The following is a 19461-nucleotide window of genomic DNA, read 5'->3' as shown; positions in this document are numbered from 1 at the left end:
AAGAAAGAAAGAAAGAAAGAAAGAAAGAAAGAAAGAAAGAGAAAAATTTCTTGAATAAGATAAACAAGTGTATTGCAACAACAAGTGGTAGTGCTCCACTGTCTTCTTTAAAAAGGACTTGATTGGTCCTATATTTAGAATGAATATACAATTATATATATATATATATGAAGTGTATATATATTAGGGAAGTACAAAAGCTACAGATATGATGATATGAAAAACCAGCATAACCTAAGTTCCCTGTCATTGTGAAAGGGTTTAGGCGGAGCCTGATCTCATTTGCAAGGGAAAATGATAGGCTTGTTATTCTGCTATGTGAGGAGTCTTTTATAAAGGACTCCCATTCTGTGAATTAGAACATAATAATCTCTAGGATGGATACAAGGATGGACAATGGTATCAGATTTTTCTCTTAGAGATGGAGGACCAACCAAGGAAAAAGTCGATGGATCCAAAAGAGAGCCACAACTGCAACAATTAATAACAATTTTGTGTATCTTATTTCAGAATAATACATTAAAGTATTTCTACATTTACTTAAAGTAAGTATGTGATTCTACCCCTAACACAGTCGTTTTTGTGAACCAATATATGTACTATATATGTATATATGTAAAACTATGTTGAATACCAATTTGTCGATACTGAATAGTGGATCTGCTACTGAACTCAGATCACTTTGATACTAACACATCTAGCTATGTGAGGTAGCTGGGGAAATAATTTAATTTTTTAGTTTTTTAATTTGGGGGAAGCTAAGCTATTAAGCCTCTTAATAGCACTAACTATGTGTATAATAGTTTCTAAGAAAATGTCAGAAATTAGTTACTGAATTGTAATGTTTTATGTTTTTATATTCAACCAGTCCTCTATTCTCCCAGAATGTAGAACTATTACTAATTTTATATTAATTTAACAAAAGAAATATTGCTTACAGCACCTTTAAGTGTTTCTTGGGCCAGCTGTGAAAGAATGCCATTGGTCTCCCCAATGGGTAAATAATGGAACAGCCATTCATGTAGTTTTAACCTTAACACGTAACTATTTTCACGACACGGAAGCACTTGATCCCTTACGTAATTGTAAAAAAAATGGATGCCACGATGAAGTTTTTAATCCACATGAAAGTATGTTTATTTCAGTTTAACATTTTACTTTGTATGTACAAGTACTGCTACTTGAATAGTTACGGTTTGTATTTTCATGTGTGCTGAATTGGTAAACTTGGTGAAATCAGTCATGTGGGGAAGCAACATGAGCAACGTTAAGAAGTTAGCTTAGCCTAGATTAGCAATTTCGCTCACAATGCATTTTTTATTATGTTTCAGATTGTGGTGAATATTACTAACCCTCATCAAGTGACGTAAGTGTGCTTTAAAAGATGGATATATTTTGATGTAGTTTGATTTATGTCTTTTCTTCTCCATGCGTGCTTGGAGATTTGCTTTTGGTGCTGGACAAAAAAAGTTTCTTACGTAATGCCATCCTGACTTCCAGGGGCAGATCTCCATGTGAGGAAACTCCAATGGAGTGGGATCCTCCGGAAAATCAAAGCTCTTCAAATGCCAGGTAAGGACATTCAATGATTTCAAGGGTTCAATGTTATTTTATAGTCATTTACAATGCAGGGTTGTATAATGAAATTAAGATATAGTTCCCTTTATGCAACTTGCAAAACAAGATAAAAATGTAGGCATATGCACCTCTTGTAGGCAGCAAAAACAGCTTGTTACAGACTAACGTTACAGCATTCAGACTGCGACAACATGTAGAAAAATTTTTACTTTTATTATTTCATCAGCATCTCATAGCAAAACCTACAAGCACAGCACAGCAGCACCAGTCACATACTGTACATGGTAGTTGTAGTGGTTTGCCATCAATAGCTTACTGTACTATAATATAAATGTGTAACTGAGCAAAAGTAAAAGTACTCCGAGCAAGTACTGTACTAAACAAAATATTAAATGAAAGAAATTGGGCACCTACTGTAATGTCACAAGATTAGAATTAAACAAAATATATAAATATTAAATCAACACATGCTAATATTTTAATTATGTAAAAATTGGAGCATTAAATCACCCAAAATGACACATTGAAAGTAACTTGAGACCCATCTTAAACCAGAAAATAAATAAGACCAATCTAATACTGTCAAACTATAAATGAATGAGACCAACACTTGATTTGGACATTTTTACCGTGGTATTGAATTGGCATTGGTATTGACGACCAAATTTCTGGTATCATGACATCCCTAGTGCCTTTACAAGCTTTTTCATCATCTTGTGGTCTTCATCATTAAATGGACCTAGTGCATGTCTTTCTCCGTGTGCACGGAAACTAAATATGTGTAAGGACAAAGAAATATACATACTCAAGGGCCCAATTTCCACTGACGGACAAAATATGATGCATTGCTGTAGATTAAACTACCCAGTAGTTTACAGTATATAAAGTAGTTCAAATTAGCTCAACCATAAACATCTATAAGCAAAATGCAAGATACTGTGATAATGCAGCAGTAATATTAATCCAAAAACATAATAGGCTATATAATAGTAAAACTCTAACAGTGACAATTCTTCTCTTCTGCACAATAAGTACTTTTTACTTTTGATACTTTCTAAATCTAGCTAATAATAATATCACACCTTTACTGAAGTCAAATTCTGAATGCAGGACTTTTACTTGTAGTGGAGTAAAGTAATCAAAATACTTCTTCCACTACTGCTTATTAGTTTATTAATGACTGAACAAAGATACATTGTTCTCCATGCAGAAATGTGGCAGCATCGAACTCCTCCACTGAAGAGGAGATCCCAATGGAGGTTGACCAGAAGTAAGAAAACCCTCATTTGGGCAAGGTATGTCAGACTAATGAACTAATGATGATCAACATGATAATTATGAAGCTTTCTGTTCCCACAAATGTGAAAACTGTGAAAGAGAGAGTTCAACATTTTAGGAAATCTGCTTATTCACATTTTTGTCAAGAATTAGATGAGAAGATTGATACCACTCTGTCAGATAAATATGATTCTACAGCCAGGAGATTGTAAGCTTAGCAAAAGAAGTCTTCACACACCCCTGAAATGACTTGCTGTTACACGTTGGTTTTTGTGTGGATTAAAACGTATAATATGTAAATTAGTGAGCTTTGGGTGCTGGTTGGTGGATTTTCTTACTTCAGACACAGCCAAGCTAGTTGTGTCCCCCTGTTTCCAGTCTTCATGCTAAGCTAAGCTGACCATCTCCTGGCTATTTCAGGTACAACCAACAGAGTGACATTTGGGAAGCAAAAAAGCTACTTTCCCAATATGTCAAACACTTGATTTAAGATAACTATTTAGTTATAGCTTTTTATGGATTCCTCACAGGTGGTGAGTTCAATACACACACACAGGGTCTTTTGATCCTTCTTATGACCTCACTATAGCTGATGTATCAATTAACCCTCACCACTTCTCTATATTACTAAAACTTTAAAAGAGTGACAGGGATAGAAATGGAAAATCAATCATTTGAATTGAATTCTGCTTTTTGTCCACTGTCTTCCATGACTCGATATCTGAGAAGCTGTCCCCAAGCCAGCAAACAGGAGCCTCTATTTTCCACGGAGGAGGGCTTGGTCTGCCTTTCTTCTTCACCTTCTCTGCCAGTCCAGCAGGCTTCCTCCAGAGCGCTACACTCCTCATTCCTTTTGCATAGGAGCAGCAACAACTGTAGCATCAACAGCTCCTGTCTCAACGGTCAAGGCATTCATCATCGCCATCTACTTATGAACGTTACCTCTGGCGCAAGGCCCAAGCAATCCTTGATGCTCAAAAAGCAATGAGTGCCCTGTAATTTGTTGGCTTAACCTCCTAAGGCCCAAGCTGTTTTCCTACATGCTTTTTCCTGACTGTTTTTTAATGTATTACTAACACATACACACATATTTTTTGAACATTTTTTGAATATCAGAGAGTAAAAACAACATGGAAACATTGCATTTTTGCCCATTTTGGACAGTTAAAACAGTTGCAGGATGACATTGTATGTCTGTATCAAAATATAAAACATTCAAAGCATTTTAAATGGTTACTGTTTTTTTAAAAAAAACTATTTAGCTACTAATGTGTTTTGAACATCATAGTGGGAAAAAAAATGAAAAAACATCATAGTAGGTGAATAGCTCATGTGAAATTTTGCATTGGTAATAGGGGTGGGCGATATGGGCAAAAAATAATATCTTGTTATTTTTGGGGATTTTGGTGATAACGATAATCAGTCGATATCCTTGTGATTGGAATTGTCTAAGTTAGGGCTTGTGTCCACCAAACGCGTTTTTAGCTCTGGGAGCGCTCAAAAACTCATTTTCCGAGCGCCCAGCGCCGTTAAAAGTTGTACAGATTTCAACTTGAAGCGCTCTGAACGCTGCGCTAAAAACGTCTCTTGGTGGACACAGACCCTAATCAGTCTTTTCAAAACCAAACCATTTCCATGCCAGAGAGGTAGACCCACGTCTCGGCACTAAATCATCTGAAGTACCGGTAGCTTCAGGGACTGGAGGTGCTTGCATTTTCTCTTTACCATCACAACGCGCTGCTAAACTGTTGCAAGGAGGACGCTAGTGAGAGGTCACGTGAACACTAGTCGTGTGACTATGCCATGCTGTAGAGAGCGTTGCTGCACCGCGTATTAATGGATGTGAGGAGTTTCCGCGTGCGTTTAAATATTTTTGGCGAAGTAATTTAAATACTCGATAATGGACATAATTTGCACATCATCAAAACAACGATGACGATATTATCGCAAACGATATATATCGCCCACCTCTAATTGGTAATGTAAAAAAGGGAACATGTTAAAGGCTGCGATCACTGAGGACTGAAGGATCAGGTCTGCTTACAGAGGCCCAGAGGTCACCTGATTGATTGACCTTCACAGAGTTTGAGAGGAGAGGAGTTGGAGGAGGAATGTGACTTATGGTGCGATCCATTTGTCTCGTAAATCCCTCACCCGAGATGCTCTGACACAAGAACGTGATGTTATTGCCTGGCTTGTACCACTTATAGCGTTCCATTTGTCTTTGGGCATTACGAGTCGGAAAGAACATGGACGCCACCAGTGCAGCAGCTGTGTTGTTATTGCTTGTGGCTCATCTAAACAAGCTCAATGTGAAATAATAAGGTTTTTCTACAGAAACACTAACATTTCAAGTAATTCCGTTATTTGAAAGTCTTACATTTCAATAATATTTTGCCATTTTCGCCTATATATTTCAATGTCAACAAGTGCTGTGGCGTTTGTCTCGAGCCACCAGGGGCCTCCAGGGGCCACCAGGGGCAGGCTAGTGTTATTGTTAGCTACATTAGCCTATTTAGCAAACCAGCTAGAAAACAAAACTTGACATTGTATTGCACGCACAGCAACACCGTGCAATGCATAAATTGGTGACCGGACTAAAGCAGCAATGTAAACAGTGTGTAGGAGCATTTAAAATCGACATTAAAACGACCAACGTAGGACAAATACAAAGAAAATACATCTCAATACGGACGCTGCCATCTTTGTTTTGCGAGTCGTATGTTCACCCTCGTTTAGCTCGGTGTACTGTGAGGAGCCCCGAGTGGGACGGCTGATTTTACGACCAAAACGGGGTAGCTCCAATGCTCTTTGCACAGAAAAACGCTCCGTAAATAAAAACATGACAAAATCAAATACAAATTAATTTATGTATGTAGGTTTGCATTATTTATTTGTTATTTATTCCAATGGGACAATATGCAGCTTTTTAGCTACAGTTAGCTGTAAGCTAATTTACATGTGCATATTTTTACTAACATTTTCAACCCAACTAATTTAAGTATGTATACGTATTTAGTGATTTAATTGCTATTTATTTCATTGGGATCATGTACAGCTTTTTAGCTGCACCTGAGTTAGCTTTTTTCTTATTTTACATGTGTGCAAGCATATTAGTTTTGAGGAGCATCAGTCCGTAAGTACACTTATGTGTACTTCATGTTTAGCGACCTACAAAGTTGCTATTTTTACACTTTTTTTTCAAATTTGCATGTCATGACAAATGTACAAGGCTTTTATAAATATCTAAATCAGAATAAGCCATGAAATATGACAGAACTTCTTACCTTGTCGACGTCTGTGTATGGAGCTACCACTTGAATTTTCCCGCCATTTTTAATTGGCACCGTAGTGTGTTAGTAATTTCTGACACCACCATATGGTAGTGTAAGTACCCCACATACGTACCATAACACCCCCAATTCAGCAGTGAACACAATTGTGGACATAAGAGCTAAAAGGTGCTGTCCATGTATGTGACCGCTAAGCCCTAGGAGGTTAAGTACAATAAAACAACAATTTGCTTATGGAGTTATGAACCGATTTCAATATTATGACATTCACCTGTCAATCAATCTTCAACACTAGTGATACAGAGTGAAGATTCGTTAGCTAGCTAACAACAAAATAGCTTTTAGTCGGAGTGTTTCTTAGGGATGGGCCTCACTGGTGATTACTGTACAAAAACAAAACTTTATCACTTGTATAAAAGCACAACTTTATCAGTGATTTGGGTGAAACTTATGGAAGCCCATTTCCGCCAATATGATGAATGAATATGAAGAAAGTAATTATAATGAGATACAAATAATGACTTAGTATCACATTATTCTGACAGTATCTCAATATAATGAAAAGCCTGAATTAGAATAGGCCTGTGTGTTGTTTCTTCATATGCTCCAAAGCAACAGAAGCAAGTGAATGAGACAAAGTTTGGCAGACTAAATGGATACCGTCATTGAAGACTACTTTAGATGTAGATTCACAAATTGTGAGATTTTGGCAGTTTTAGAGGAATCACATAATATCAAACTAAGTCAAGTAGAGAGAAAGCGACAAAATGTGACAGATGCTGCAGTAGCATCCTTCATTGACCAGTAGTTACAAATGTCTGGCAGACAGTGCGGCTACAGATGGATGTAGTATGAACGTCAGTCGTGGGCCAAACTATGTATGGCATATAGATGGATATAACAAATTAAAGCCAAATGGCATATGTATCAGTGGTTGCATAGATGGCTTCTCAAGAAAAATGATATGGCTGAAAGCATACAAAACCAACAATGACCCTAGTATTATCGCAGGTTATTTTATAAATGGGGTGACCGAAAACAATGGATGTCCACATAAAGTCTGATTAGGATTAAACGTTGGTGAAGCACCTTGAGAAGTGAATGCACCCAGTTTTGGATGGACCATTTTGACCAGCTTAAAGCAAATGGCTATTTTGTTGTCAGCTTCATTGACAAATCACTGATCCAGTTTTGCTTCCAAAATACCACCCAAGTAGAGTATCCTTTTTTTAAATATATGATTATTGTTTTTTTAATATATGATGTTGATGATGATATTTACTGTTGAGTGGCAAATCTATAGGAATGCATATTATGTTAAGATCATCATATGTTTGCAGCCTGGCTGTCCAGCGAGAATCACTTGTTTCTAAAAAGTAAACTTTTCATGAGCTCAGAACATATATATATATATATATATATATATATATATATATATAAATCAAGTCACAGGGACAAGAGATGGTCGAAAATGACATAAAGCCACAGCCTCCACTAGCCTGACACTGAACCCACATGCACCTGGCTGCTGATGAGTTAATATAGCAGTTAAAGTAGGGTACTTGACTGCAGTAAAATATATCCTAATGTCTGTTTCATTCCCTGCACTGCTGTCACGCCATATGAAGAGCATACCTTGAAAGGATAAAACTTTACAAAAGCCGCTCCCAACTTGTTGAATTTTGAATCATTTATTTCACAAGAAAAAGGGTTGGAAATATTACACATAAATGGTTCAGTAATTTCTAATAAACTCCTGAGCAATAGAAAAAACAACTAAAAGTTACAGTTGCAGTTTGGGGAGCTGACTTTCAGAATGTGTGCTTGAGCATTTACACCCAATACGTACTGTAATAGTACTCTAGTAGTATGGGTGATGCTTACTATGGTAGTAAGCCATAGGACAAGTGGTAAAGAATTTTAGGAATTTGTCAATTAATATTTCATTGATCCCCTTCAAATTCACAAATATTTTGTGCAAACCACAGTAGAGCAGGATGGTTAAATATTCAGCCTGTGTACACAAACACAATGAATGTATTACGCAGTTACACACAGCCAGATGCTTATAAGAGAAGTTGAAAGTCCCATATTCAGAGAATGTAGGGAGTATGCCACATTATAGTTGACTGGAGTCTTTGTAGCAGTAGTTTAGACTTATTGCCTTTAAACAAGATAATGTCCGCAAGAGCATATTGTGGCCATATCTGACATATGCACTGACATATGCACTTGTTCCCTAAATGCAGATGGGTTAGGAAAACACCTGGATGACCTGAAAGCAAAAAGAAAGAAGGATCGCCTACCTGTATATAAGTTATTTATAATTCATAAAATCCCTAGTCATATGGCGGCACAGTCACAGTCTACTGATACAGTAGACTATCAGGTGCCTGTGTACTGCAACAATGGATTAGACTGATGTTTGCAATATGAATACTTTACATGTAATTAATAGTTTAATTTACCAAAAAAGCACAGAAAATAACGTTAATGTGGCAGTTAAGTAAGCAATTCTGTCTGCATTGATCTGTTAAAAAAAGTGGGTGATTCTTTCAATAGACCACAGTCTACTATCTGAAAAGCTTCTCCTTCAGCTCCTTCAATTCCTGTTGCATCAGAAGGCAACAGCACTGAAGTACCAGAGTAAGGTTAATATCTACAGTGTCACAAGATTGCTTACAATGGATTTTGGAAGCTGCACATACATTTAGGAGTAAAAACTTGATCATACTTTGTTCTAATGCTTCAACAGCTATAACAGGACCCTGTGTCTGTCCATAGTAATATTAATCTGTTGTTTCAGTCATTTAAATATATAGGATGGTTTAGTCTCAGCACGGCTCAGTATTGCTTTTGGTTGTTGGTTACTACAGACCAGGTTTAAATCTGTTTATTATTAGGAGTAAGAGGATCTTCATTGAACTTCACCGGTTTGCCAACGATGGGAGAGAAATAAGCATTACTTTGTGTCATTGTTTTTTACTGAGCATAAACACACACGTCTCTTTATTTGGATATCTTGTTGAGAGCATCTGCCATGAAACAAAGGAAACAGAAACACAAACCAGCCTTTATGACCTCTTAAATTGAAGCAATTTATACTTGAAGGGGAATTCCTAGAAGCTTTGAGAGGTAAAACTATTCATTCTTTTAAAAGGGAAAATAAAGCTAAAATTTGGTAAGTGAGCCGTCTTAATATTCTTTAATTATTTAAAATAATACATTTATAAAGACTAAAAATGTCCTCATAGGTGTGTATTGCTACATTATAGTGTTATCCATTCATTAAATGTTTGTATAATTATACTTGCTAAACAGGGGGAAGTGAAGTAGAGTAACCCACTACCATGAAGTGTCAGCTGCTCACTCAGTACTGGTAAAAAAAATAACATTTCAGTGTAGTATGAACACTAATGAGCCAAATAATGTAGTTTTGAGATCTTACACATAAAGCTCAGTTCACTAATCACGAGAACTACTCACACTGTAAAATTGGTCTTGTGTTTTCTGCAGCTTAAGAGCTTTCCAAAACATGACAAAATAAGGGTCTAATGAAAGATTGTGCCAGTTGCATTATGGGAATTGTAGGACCCAGTGTCTTTGGAGCTTGATCCATACTCTGAATTCAAATTCAAGATACCTCGACCTCATTCTTTGGTAATTTAGTCTTTTCTTAACTTTATGAAAGTTCACTACTGAATTGCGGATCTACTGGTTTAATAATGCGAGATAGCTGTTCACACAAAGAATACTGACATTACATGCATGACTGTGGTTGTGATGCAATCTTTGTTGGCGTTCAAGATCAATTCAATGTCTTGTTGCTGTAAAACATACACATTTCAGGATGCCCGGTTCGAATCCGACCTGCGACCCTTTGCTGCATGTCATTCTCTCTCTGCCCCCCTTTCCTGTCCATCTCCAGCTGTCTCTCTATCAAATAAAGGCCGAAAAAATTATACTTTAAAAAACATACACATTTCAACTAAAACTGCTTTTTTACATAAAATAAAATATTGAGAAACATGACAACAACAAAAAATTGGATCAGTGCACTTTAACACTTTAATAAAATAAAACGACTTGAAACAGCAGTTGCATAGAATAAAGCTGTGTGGATACCCACTGTTATTCATTTCACCTGGCTGAGGTAAGAATTAAGGCCTCACAAAGTGACTTCAATAACATTATTGCAGTTAGCTTCAAGTTACAGTGCCTACCTGCTTAAACACATTATGTCCTTTAAAAAGATATCCCTATTGTATGAATAACACTGGAAACATAAGACACCACTGCACAAAAACAAAACAACTGTACCAAAACCATGTTCACTAGTAACAAAAATATACATTCAAGCCTCCCAACCAAGAAATACTTAACAGAAACAAGCACGTTGTTCATTGTGAGACAAACACTCTTACAAGAACGAAAGAACAGACAAACAAAGATAAAAAATGAAATGTAAGTCAGTAGCTGCAGTAGTAATCCGTTTGTGAGGCACATCTGTGGAAGCTGCATTTGCGATTGTAAAAGGGACGTCCGACTTTTGACTATTTTGGGGTCAGAAGTTATTATTTAACAGGATCAGAGGTGACGGCGCCCGTGACTGCGTCTGGTGTGGAGAGGAACCTAGAACAGAAGCATCAGATTAATACAGCTGCAGACAGCTTAAATCTTGAACGCTCAGTTTTTTAAAATAAAATACAAGGGTGGACACAATTAAAAAAATAGTTTAAAGACACTGATCTGACCCTTGTACACCTTTTAGCTGCTTTGTGTTTCTTTGAAAACTCATTTTGATGAATGGCTACTGTCAGTTTGCCTGTATTAAGACATAAGACATAGCAGCTAAAAGGAATTAAATTTGATCATTTACACCTTTCTTTTGCTTTGAGAAGTAAAAATGTCTTCTATGAAAAGGGTCTACACACATTTTGAGTTGAGGAGCAGTGAGACTCTCTGAAAGGCACCGTACTGCACTAGTGATCTTGTTCTTTCATGAAGTTTCAATTATGTTGATTTCCAAAACCAATTTGAAAGTTTCCAAAAATAAATTAATATCGATGAATATATTTTACTAAACAGAGAGAGGAGTTGGGCAATCTGACGATTTTAGGAGATTGTGAATTCAACATTATGTTTAAAATTACATTTGAATTGTGGCTATATGTCCACAGGACATTTCAAATTTAGAAAAAAAGATTGCGGTTTAGAACGTGAATTAGAAGACTGATAACCAACCCCTAAAACGAGGTTTGTAAGTATGGGGTGTGTATCTGGGAAACAAACCTTGGGTGTTTCTGGACTGCCAAATGGTGACAGTTCTAGTGAATTCTCTTTGTCAGAGGAATTGTTATGGCGATGCTGGGCGAACTTCCTCTTTAGTGCTTCAGCGATAAGAGCGGCTGGGTCGCTGAGCAATGCTTTACCCTTACTGCGTCTCCTTATGACCGGTGTGCCCCCTGGTGATCTACACAGAGAAGAAGGGATTGTCAAGAACAGTTGCAGTATAGGGTAACACAGAGAAATGAAATAAGGTCAAGAAAATGAACTAGCAGACAATAAATTAGGACCATATATTTTAAAGATATTAATATTGGTAAAACTAAATCAAAAATTCAGACAAACCCATATTGTACTACCACTTACCTCTCCACTGAACGTAATTTAACTTGATTGAGGTCCTTGAGAACATCCAGCATGGATGGGATCCCTTTAACATCTGAGCCTGGGTCCTGGGGCTTGAGTTGCCCCCTATTGAGGTCTTTCTCAGTGTTCCTGCGCTGGCGAATCAGCTCTAATACGGAAGAAGTCTTAGTGGAGGAGTCAGGGCAGGAAGGAGGTGGAGGTGGTGGTGGAGGAGGAGGAGGAGGAGGAGGAGCACTGCGTGGCGTAGAGGTAAAAGCTGGAGGAGACAGCAAAGGCGTACCTGGTGCATTTTGGGACTCGGTCAGACCTAATAAAATGTTGAAAGAGCACAAAAGGGTTGTTATTTATGTAATTTACTTGACTTGTAAAAATGACAGTGTAACATGTTGGACATGTGCAAAGACGTTGCGACACATCAGTAAAAAGAATACGAACCTGAGCCTGGAGCGGCAGTAACAATCATAGCTATCTGAGCTCGCAGTTTGAGCAGCTCGCTCTCCAGTGCTGTGATCTTCTTCATGGCGTCTGGATCTGTTGTCTGTCTTACCGATCTGCCTCCTCTCTGCACTTGCTTTAGAGCTGGTCCTGGATATTTCCGCACATCCTGATTTACAGATGTTTGCTTCTTTGGAGGCAAATGATTCCTACGGAGACCAAATTATTTTGTGTGAAGTAAGAAAGTGCCGTTGTTCCTCTGTAGTACACAAAAACTATGGCCAATTCATTCTTGATTTTTTTATACACAGAAATCAGTGTTCTCCTGCTCAGACAGGCTGTCTATGAGTTACCAGTTCACAATACGTTTTGATTAGAACAGGATGGCTATATTTATCTGGCAGCATCAACCTAGTATACGTACTACATCTGTCGAAAGAAATCAAGCTGTTCTGCTTGCTTGAGACGAGTAAAAACACAATATGTATTTCATGAAATAATGCAATAATCGACTGACCAACAGCTTAAGTTCTATAAGAGTTTTATGAGGGGAACTTAGCAGCTACACTAACCACAGAAAACGTATACAGTAAATTAGTACCTCGCTAGCCATACACAGTATACACACAAACATTACCTGGCAGAAACACTTACTTCTTTCTTCTGGGTAGAAATTGTTTTTGTTTTTGGCATCAGAATCCAACAAAAAAATACTGTCCAAGGTGAAACTGACGGCAGCAAAGCACCCGGGTTTCTGCTGGCCTTTATAGTCTCAGCTACTGTGGCAGTAATAGTGAGCAGCTGGAGTGGCACCCTGAGCTTCTGGCTCTCTTGTTCCAATGCTACACTGGACTCATTCATGTACTCTTTGACTCATTGCATTTTATGAAATATTCTATCAACAGTTTTGCTTATATTAGGACAAAAGATTTCATTGTTATTTTTCACTGTAAACTTGCACTAGGAAACAGTATCCATCCGTATGTCTCACCCTGTGCTGCTGCTGCTGCTGTTGTTGTTGTTGTTGTTGTTGTTGTTATTTTTTATTGCTACTGCAGCAAAAATGAATTGCCCCTTGGCAACAAATAAAGATTGTGAACTTGAATAACCTTTGTTTGCATTTTGTCCATTTGTGCTCTTACCTGGTCTTGGCAAAGCTGTTGCCCTCATCCTCAAACACCGACAGGACGTCGGCAAAGGAGGGGATGGCAGGAGTATCCACGGGAATGTCGACATAACCATGGGGTCTATAGTTGAGCAGAGGGACCTAAGAACGAAACATGGACAAGGAGGGTCACACACTGCGATGCTGACTGCATGGCAAATAATAGACAATTGCATAAGTTATTAATTAAATCAAATATAGTAACTGATGGCTTAAATTGTGTCAAAATGCAAATGTGATTTTGCAGAAGTAAGAGGATGAGGCAAAAACTGAATGTCTTGTGTCAGGTTGAAACAAAAAAAGTTTACATGGGCGCCCGGTTAGCTCAGTGGGTAGAGCTGGCGACCCATGTACTGAGGTTGAGTCCTTGCTGCAGCGGCCCAGGGTTCGAAACCAACCTGCGGCCCTTTGCTGTGTGTCATCCCCTCTCTCTCTACCCCCCTTTCCTGTCTATCTTTGGCTGTCCCTATCAAATAAAGGCAATAAAAAGGCCCCCCCACAAAAAAGTTTACACATTACAAATACACTTGAGCTCCACTAAATACCGCATACAGTTTTGCTTTTGTTTAGGAAGTACTATGTGACAAACATAGATTGAATCATCTTTATCAATGTTAGCTATTAGCTATCAAAAAACACATAGTTGTATTTGACCAATTATAGACTAATATTATATACATACCAACCTACAGTTTTATATTTTTTTATTGAAGCGATCATCAATATCATAATAAAATAGAGTGATTTTGAGTGAGTCCGTAAGAAAACAGCAGTGCTGGTACCTGAAAGTGGACCCGCGGTGTAGGTTCCAGTGGGAGGTTGGTCCCAATCATCCGCACAATGCTGCGATACTGACCACACAGCTGACTGTCCCACACTGGAACCAGCTACAGGTAAGATGGCACACACACACACACACACACACACACACACACACACACACACACACACACACACACACACACACACACACACACACACACACACACACACACACACACACACACACACACACACACACAACCTTGGTTGAAAATTGCCGTTCTTGCAGATTCACTAGTGAAGTAACAATACTGGTGACTTTACAGGAATGAAAACAACTGCCATGCCTCTTGATATCCCTGGATGGCAGTTTAAAAATTAGTAACTTAATTATAACAGAGGTGTGTGTGTGTGTGTGTGTGTGTGTGCACTGAACTCACCATGTCTGGAGCAACTCCAAAGTATTCCAGGACAATACGCAGCACATCCAGGATATCCTCCACTAAAGACATTGCAGACAAGGACTTTTTCGTGCACCAGCTGATGACTGCAAAGCAGCTTTTTCTGCTGACTGACTTGATAAGACGCCAACACAGAATAGTTGCCACTAAGTCACATACTTTACACCTGAAACAAAATAAAACATACAACACTTAATGCTATAAAAGAGAACCACTGAAAGTCAGTACTTGAGACTAGTTATGGTCTCCAAATCAGACTACTGTCACCTGATATATGATATTGTGTACTGTGATAAAAACATTTCCATTATTGTGATAATCGTAAATATCCTCACATGGCTTGACTTGACAAAGCTGTGTAGCTCGCCAGCGTACGGTCCTATATTGATTTCTGGATTTATTTTGAACTAGGGCACAAGAGGGAGCCCGCATCTTTCCCCAAAATCCTTAGCCTGTCACCATGGCTAAAAGCTTGGCTTGACCGTTGTATCCCCCACAAAAAAAAAACTACTACTAGATGTGTGGAAATAGTATAGATTCCAAAATAAAGAACAGGAAGATAAGGTGGCTATCTGTGATGCAATAAGTATGTGCTTTTAACAGAATGTGAGGTAAAGTGATTCCAGTATGTTTTAGTGAACTTGTATGCAAGTGTGAAGCATATGGTTAGGGTTTTCTTGATATCTTGTATTTTTCTATTTTATTTTGTTATTTAATGTGCATTTCTTTTTTCTTATCTGCTATGTTATATCTGGAGCTGCTGTAACAAGTGAATTTCCCCAGTGTGGGATCAATAAAGTCTTATCTTAATATTGTGTATCACAATTAGTTTGGCCAAAATGTCCATATTGTGCAATGCCTAATGATAACATCCAACTAAATGTAGGAATTTAACAAGCCTCCCCTGAAGCTGCACTGTAAGTTGGTGATGATGTAATAATATAACGGCTGAAAGCACAGAAAACAGCCACTGTGGTTTTAATCAGGACATTTTCAGAGTTGGAGGCGCTAAATTTAAATAAAACTACTCAATGTCATATGGATCCTGGGGTCCATTATTGTATTACAACTGTCTAAAGTGTCACCTGGTGGCATCACACATTGATGCTCAGGGAGGCACTTTTCTCCCTCTGCACCGCTGAATGCTGACTCTGCTGTAACGTTACAATCGCACTGGATGTGCACAACGGTTTAAGGTTTAAAGTGGATTTTAGTTTGAAGCTAAAAAGAGTAACCTTCTGTTGAGGACAGCGCAGGTAACGTTAGCCCGCACAGGAACCGCAGTGTGTCCCCTCTGAAGCTGCATGGCTCATCAAAAGTAAAAATGCTCCACGCCAGGAAACATGCGGGATAAGCGGAAATATGTGTGTACTTACCTTAGACTCGTTTTCTTGTCGAAACGTGAATTAGTAGCTACATTCGTCCGCAATTGTTCATGATAACCAGTGTTATAAACTGAAACTGCAGACAAACACTAGCGTTAAGAACTTGCAGCTTCCCCTCAAGCTCACGCATCCAGGCAGCAAAGACTGTAAAGTCAAATAAAGCCGCAGCAGCAAAACCTCCTCTGATTGGCTGTAAATGCAGAACGAGCATGAGGAGCCAATGGGAGTGGGCGACCGTGCAGTGTAGGGAACTGCTGGTTGACCAATGGCATGTCAGGAAATCTGCTTAGCACCAAGTTTGTATTTGTACACGAGCTTCTTTTTGTCCTGGGTAAGAAAACATCGCAAAACCTTAATTTGAACATCATTTATTGTTCTTTCAACGCGTTTATATTGTTCGTAGTTGTAACAACGAAACAGTTTGAAGTTCAAACGGCACAACGAAACAAATGAAAATGTTGTTTTATTTTAAAAGTTGGCCAGCTTCCTCACGTTTCAAAAGTAGCTAACAGTTAGCTTCTTTAGCTAAGTAGCCGCAACGGTAACGCTCGCGCTTCTGTTTGACAGGACAACTTAACGTTAACGTCTATAAAATAACGTCACCTTGTACCTGGACGTTCCTAGCTTTAAACGTACACTAGAGACCGTTACATATGTTACAAATCTAAAAAAACAACCAGTTAGATACAGTTCGCTTCCTCTGGGTTTAATTAACGTTAGTTCTAACGTTACGGTCGTTTTTTTTTTATCGAGCATGGCTTTAACGTTAACTTTAAAATCCGACTAAATAATGTCACTCACTCAGCTAAATAGCGTTACCACTCTCAGTTTCAGGTCTGGTAAAGTTAACGAAGATGATGGACGCACTGTCGGTGGTGAGTCAGCTGCGGGACCTGGCTTCTGAGCCGCAGAACCGAGAGGTGATCGTCCAGGACCAGGGCTGTCTCCCCGGGCTGGTTCTCTTCCTGGACCACCAGAATCCAGACGTGCTGTTTGCAACTCTTCAGGTGGGTGAAAGAGGCAGGATAGGTGTGGTGAAGTGCTGTAACTTCTACTAACTGTACGTTGACTGCCAATTAATTAGTTTTTATTATATTCTGTAATGTGATGTTCCTACTGGTGAGACTGTGGCAGAGATTGCACAGGTTGTTGTGACAGATAATCCATCACAGGAAATATTAAGTTGTCTTAATAAGATTGTGGCATACTAATGTACATGAAGACTAAGATTATTTTGAATCCTATGTTAACTTGCATCTAAGTTCTGTTTGGAATCAGAAATACTTTACTGATCCCTGGGGGGAAATCTGATTGAATTTTAAAGCTGCAATATCTGTAATTTGAGAGTTCATCTCAGATAAAATTGACTGAAAAAGACTTAAAAAATCTACGTAACGTTACCTTACTAAAAAAAAAGAAAACTAATGGCTGGTTAAAAACTTTAAATATGAAATAAGATAATAATTCAGAGCAGCTTGTGCAATAGGTAAATTCTAATATGGCTGGGTGTGCATGTTTGCACAAATGTAGTGTACGTTTTAATCCCTCTTCTGTCTTCCTTTGTCCTCAGACCCTGCGTTACCTGGCTGAATTGTCCCCTAACATCCCTACCATGAAGAATGAACTGGGTATGATGGTGAGCTTGGAGAATCTAGTTGGGAGGTGAGGGGATTTTACACGATCTTGGTGACTCTTGCAAGATGTGCCCTCGTGTTTTCCTGAACTGTCTGTAGAGTATTTTATTGCATGTTTATGTGATTGGACCTGAAACTTTCAATGATAGTGCTTGAACTGTCAACTGTGTCTGTTCAATTCAGAGGTCTGTAACCAGGCTACATTTAATGTAATATTTCTCCATATAGGGAGGGCCTGTCTGTTGACATCACAGCATTGGCCCAGGAGGTGTTGGACATTCTGAGCGCACCTGCAAATCCTGTGCCACGCACACCTGAGAGGGAGAAGAGAAAGAAATCCCAGTTCTTTATCAACTCCTCCAACAAGAAGGCCAAGTCTGTCACTCTGCACATCCAGGGGCTTGACAGCACTGTGAGTAGGCTGACACACACACACACTCACTCTCTCCTATGCATGACAGTAGCGATTGTTGTTATTCCCAGAAAATGAACTAATACAGTCACCCTCGCTTATCAAGGACCAGCGAGGCTTGTGTGAGGAGGCTCTTCTGAAGGTCAGAGGGGTGATCAGCTTCACCTTCCAGATGGCTTCCAAGAGATGCACCGTCCGCATCCGTTCAGACCTGCCCACTGAGGTAATACACAAAAACACAAAGACAAACATTTATTATCAGTGTCAGCTCAAGAAGCAACCGGTCTGTCAAAATATGAGTTTATCCCTCTAGTCATATTCAACATTTGTATTATTGGATTGTCAAAGCCATTGATATACACACACACACACACACACACACACACACCACACAATGCAGGAATGTGGAGGGAAAAAAGTATACCTGATCTCTCGTTGACCTTGGTTGATTAATTCCAGTCACCTCCTCCTCTGATTTTCTTAATTTGCAGAGTCTGGCATCGGCCATTGCTGCCACTAAGGTGTTGTCAGCCCAACAGGTGGTAAAGAATGAGGCAGGAGAAGAGGTGAGTAGTGCTCATAGAGCATGCCTTTTGACTGTAAAAGACTTGACCGTATACTATTTTATCCAAGGGAGAATAAACCCATAATTGTGGAACTGTGTTCACACTGAACTTTCAACTTCTCTCTTCAGGTTTTTATCCCTTTGAGCTCATCTGGAGTGGAGGTGCAGCAAAACTCGGCTATACCAGACTACCTCCCTGAGGACGACAGCCCAGAGAGAGAGGTTGACCGAGCAATTTCCCGCACAACAGCCAAGGAAGATTCTAGTGGAAGCTGGCTCAACACTGCTGCCAGCTTCCTCACCAAAACCTTCTACTGGTGAAACCGGTGCAAGTTTGATTCCCGGAGATGCAGTGATGCAAAGTTGTTATAAGAATTCCCCTACTGCTGTGTGTTACTGGAGTGGACATTACTGGATGTTTACACATTGCAGGCAAACATCCTGACTACGTGTGAATGGACTGAATTTCACCAACTTGCCATCAATTCTTCTGAAAAACTACACATTATCAACGTGCAAAATCACTTCTCGTTTTACCTCTGTGGTGCTTACTTAGTGGATTGAAGGCACACACACACTTGAAAAAATATTTTGTCTCTGGAATGTTTTCTACACAAAATTCCTATTAAATGTAAATATTTTCTGTCTGACTTTTCAAACTGTCCATTTTCTATCTGCGTGTAAAATAAAAAAGTGCTACTTTTCTATACAGTTGGGGAAAGTCTGTGTATCCTGCTGTGTTTGTTAGTAGTTGTATTTTATGCTAAAATAAAACTACAAAGTATTACATGTATTCAATGTGCACTGTGAATTTCCCCATTATTTTTCTGTATTTGGATAA

At 38.7% G+C, this 19461-nt stretch overlaps 2 protein-coding genes and 1 long non-coding RNA gene across 3 annotated transcripts; 2 read left to right on the top strand and 1 right to left on the bottom strand.

Moving 5' to 3' along the window:
- The first annotated feature begins 269 nt into the window (after positions 1–269).
- LOC127367909 (uncharacterized) lies at positions 270–4086 on the top strand. Its single transcript, XR_007885561.1, has 5 exons — positions 270–545; positions 1332–1366; positions 1501–1572; positions 2789–2873; positions 3586–4086. It is a non-coding gene; the product is annotated as an uncharacterized LOC127367909 (long non-coding RNA).
- A 6108-nt stretch (positions 4087–10194) lies between these two features.
- Positions 10195–16163, bottom strand: mtfr2 (mitochondrial fission regulator 2). The gene is made up of 8 exons (XM_051408144.1): positions 16001–16163; positions 14604–14790; positions 14184–14288; positions 13379–13503; positions 12237–12445; positions 11802–12108; positions 11442–11622; positions 10195–10781 (listed from the first exon to the last, which is right to left on the bottom strand). The coding sequence occupies exons 2-8, from the start codon at positions 14673–14675 to the stop codon at positions 10737–10739; spliced, it is 1044 nt and encodes a 347-aa protein (XP_051264104.1). The 5' UTR covers positions 14676–14790; positions 16001–16163; the 3' UTR covers positions 10195–10736.
- Positions 16164–16232: 69 nt separating this feature from the next.
- On the top strand, positions 16233–19413 carry armc1l (armadillo repeat containing 1, like). Its single transcript, XM_051408147.1, has 7 exons — positions 16233–16340; positions 16838–17016; positions 17580–17671; positions 17872–18055; positions 18162–18278; positions 18547–18621; positions 18750–19413. Exons 1-7 carry the CDS (start codon positions 16280–16282, stop codon positions 18939–18941), a joined length of 900 nt encoding a protein of 299 aa, XP_051264107.1. The 5' UTR covers positions 16233–16279; the 3' UTR covers positions 18942–19413.
- Positions 19414–19461: the final 48 nt, after the last annotated feature.

This window comes from Dicentrarchus labrax, unplaced genomic scaffold (assembly GCF_905237075.1).
Source record: "Dicentrarchus labrax unplaced genomic scaffold, dlabrax2021, whole genome shotgun sequence".
Lineage (NCBI taxonomy): Eukaryota > Metazoa > Chordata > Actinopteri > Moronidae > Dicentrarchus > Dicentrarchus labrax.
Note: the sequence above shows the minus strand (reverse complement) of the source record. Positions and strands in the feature narration are given on the sequence as shown.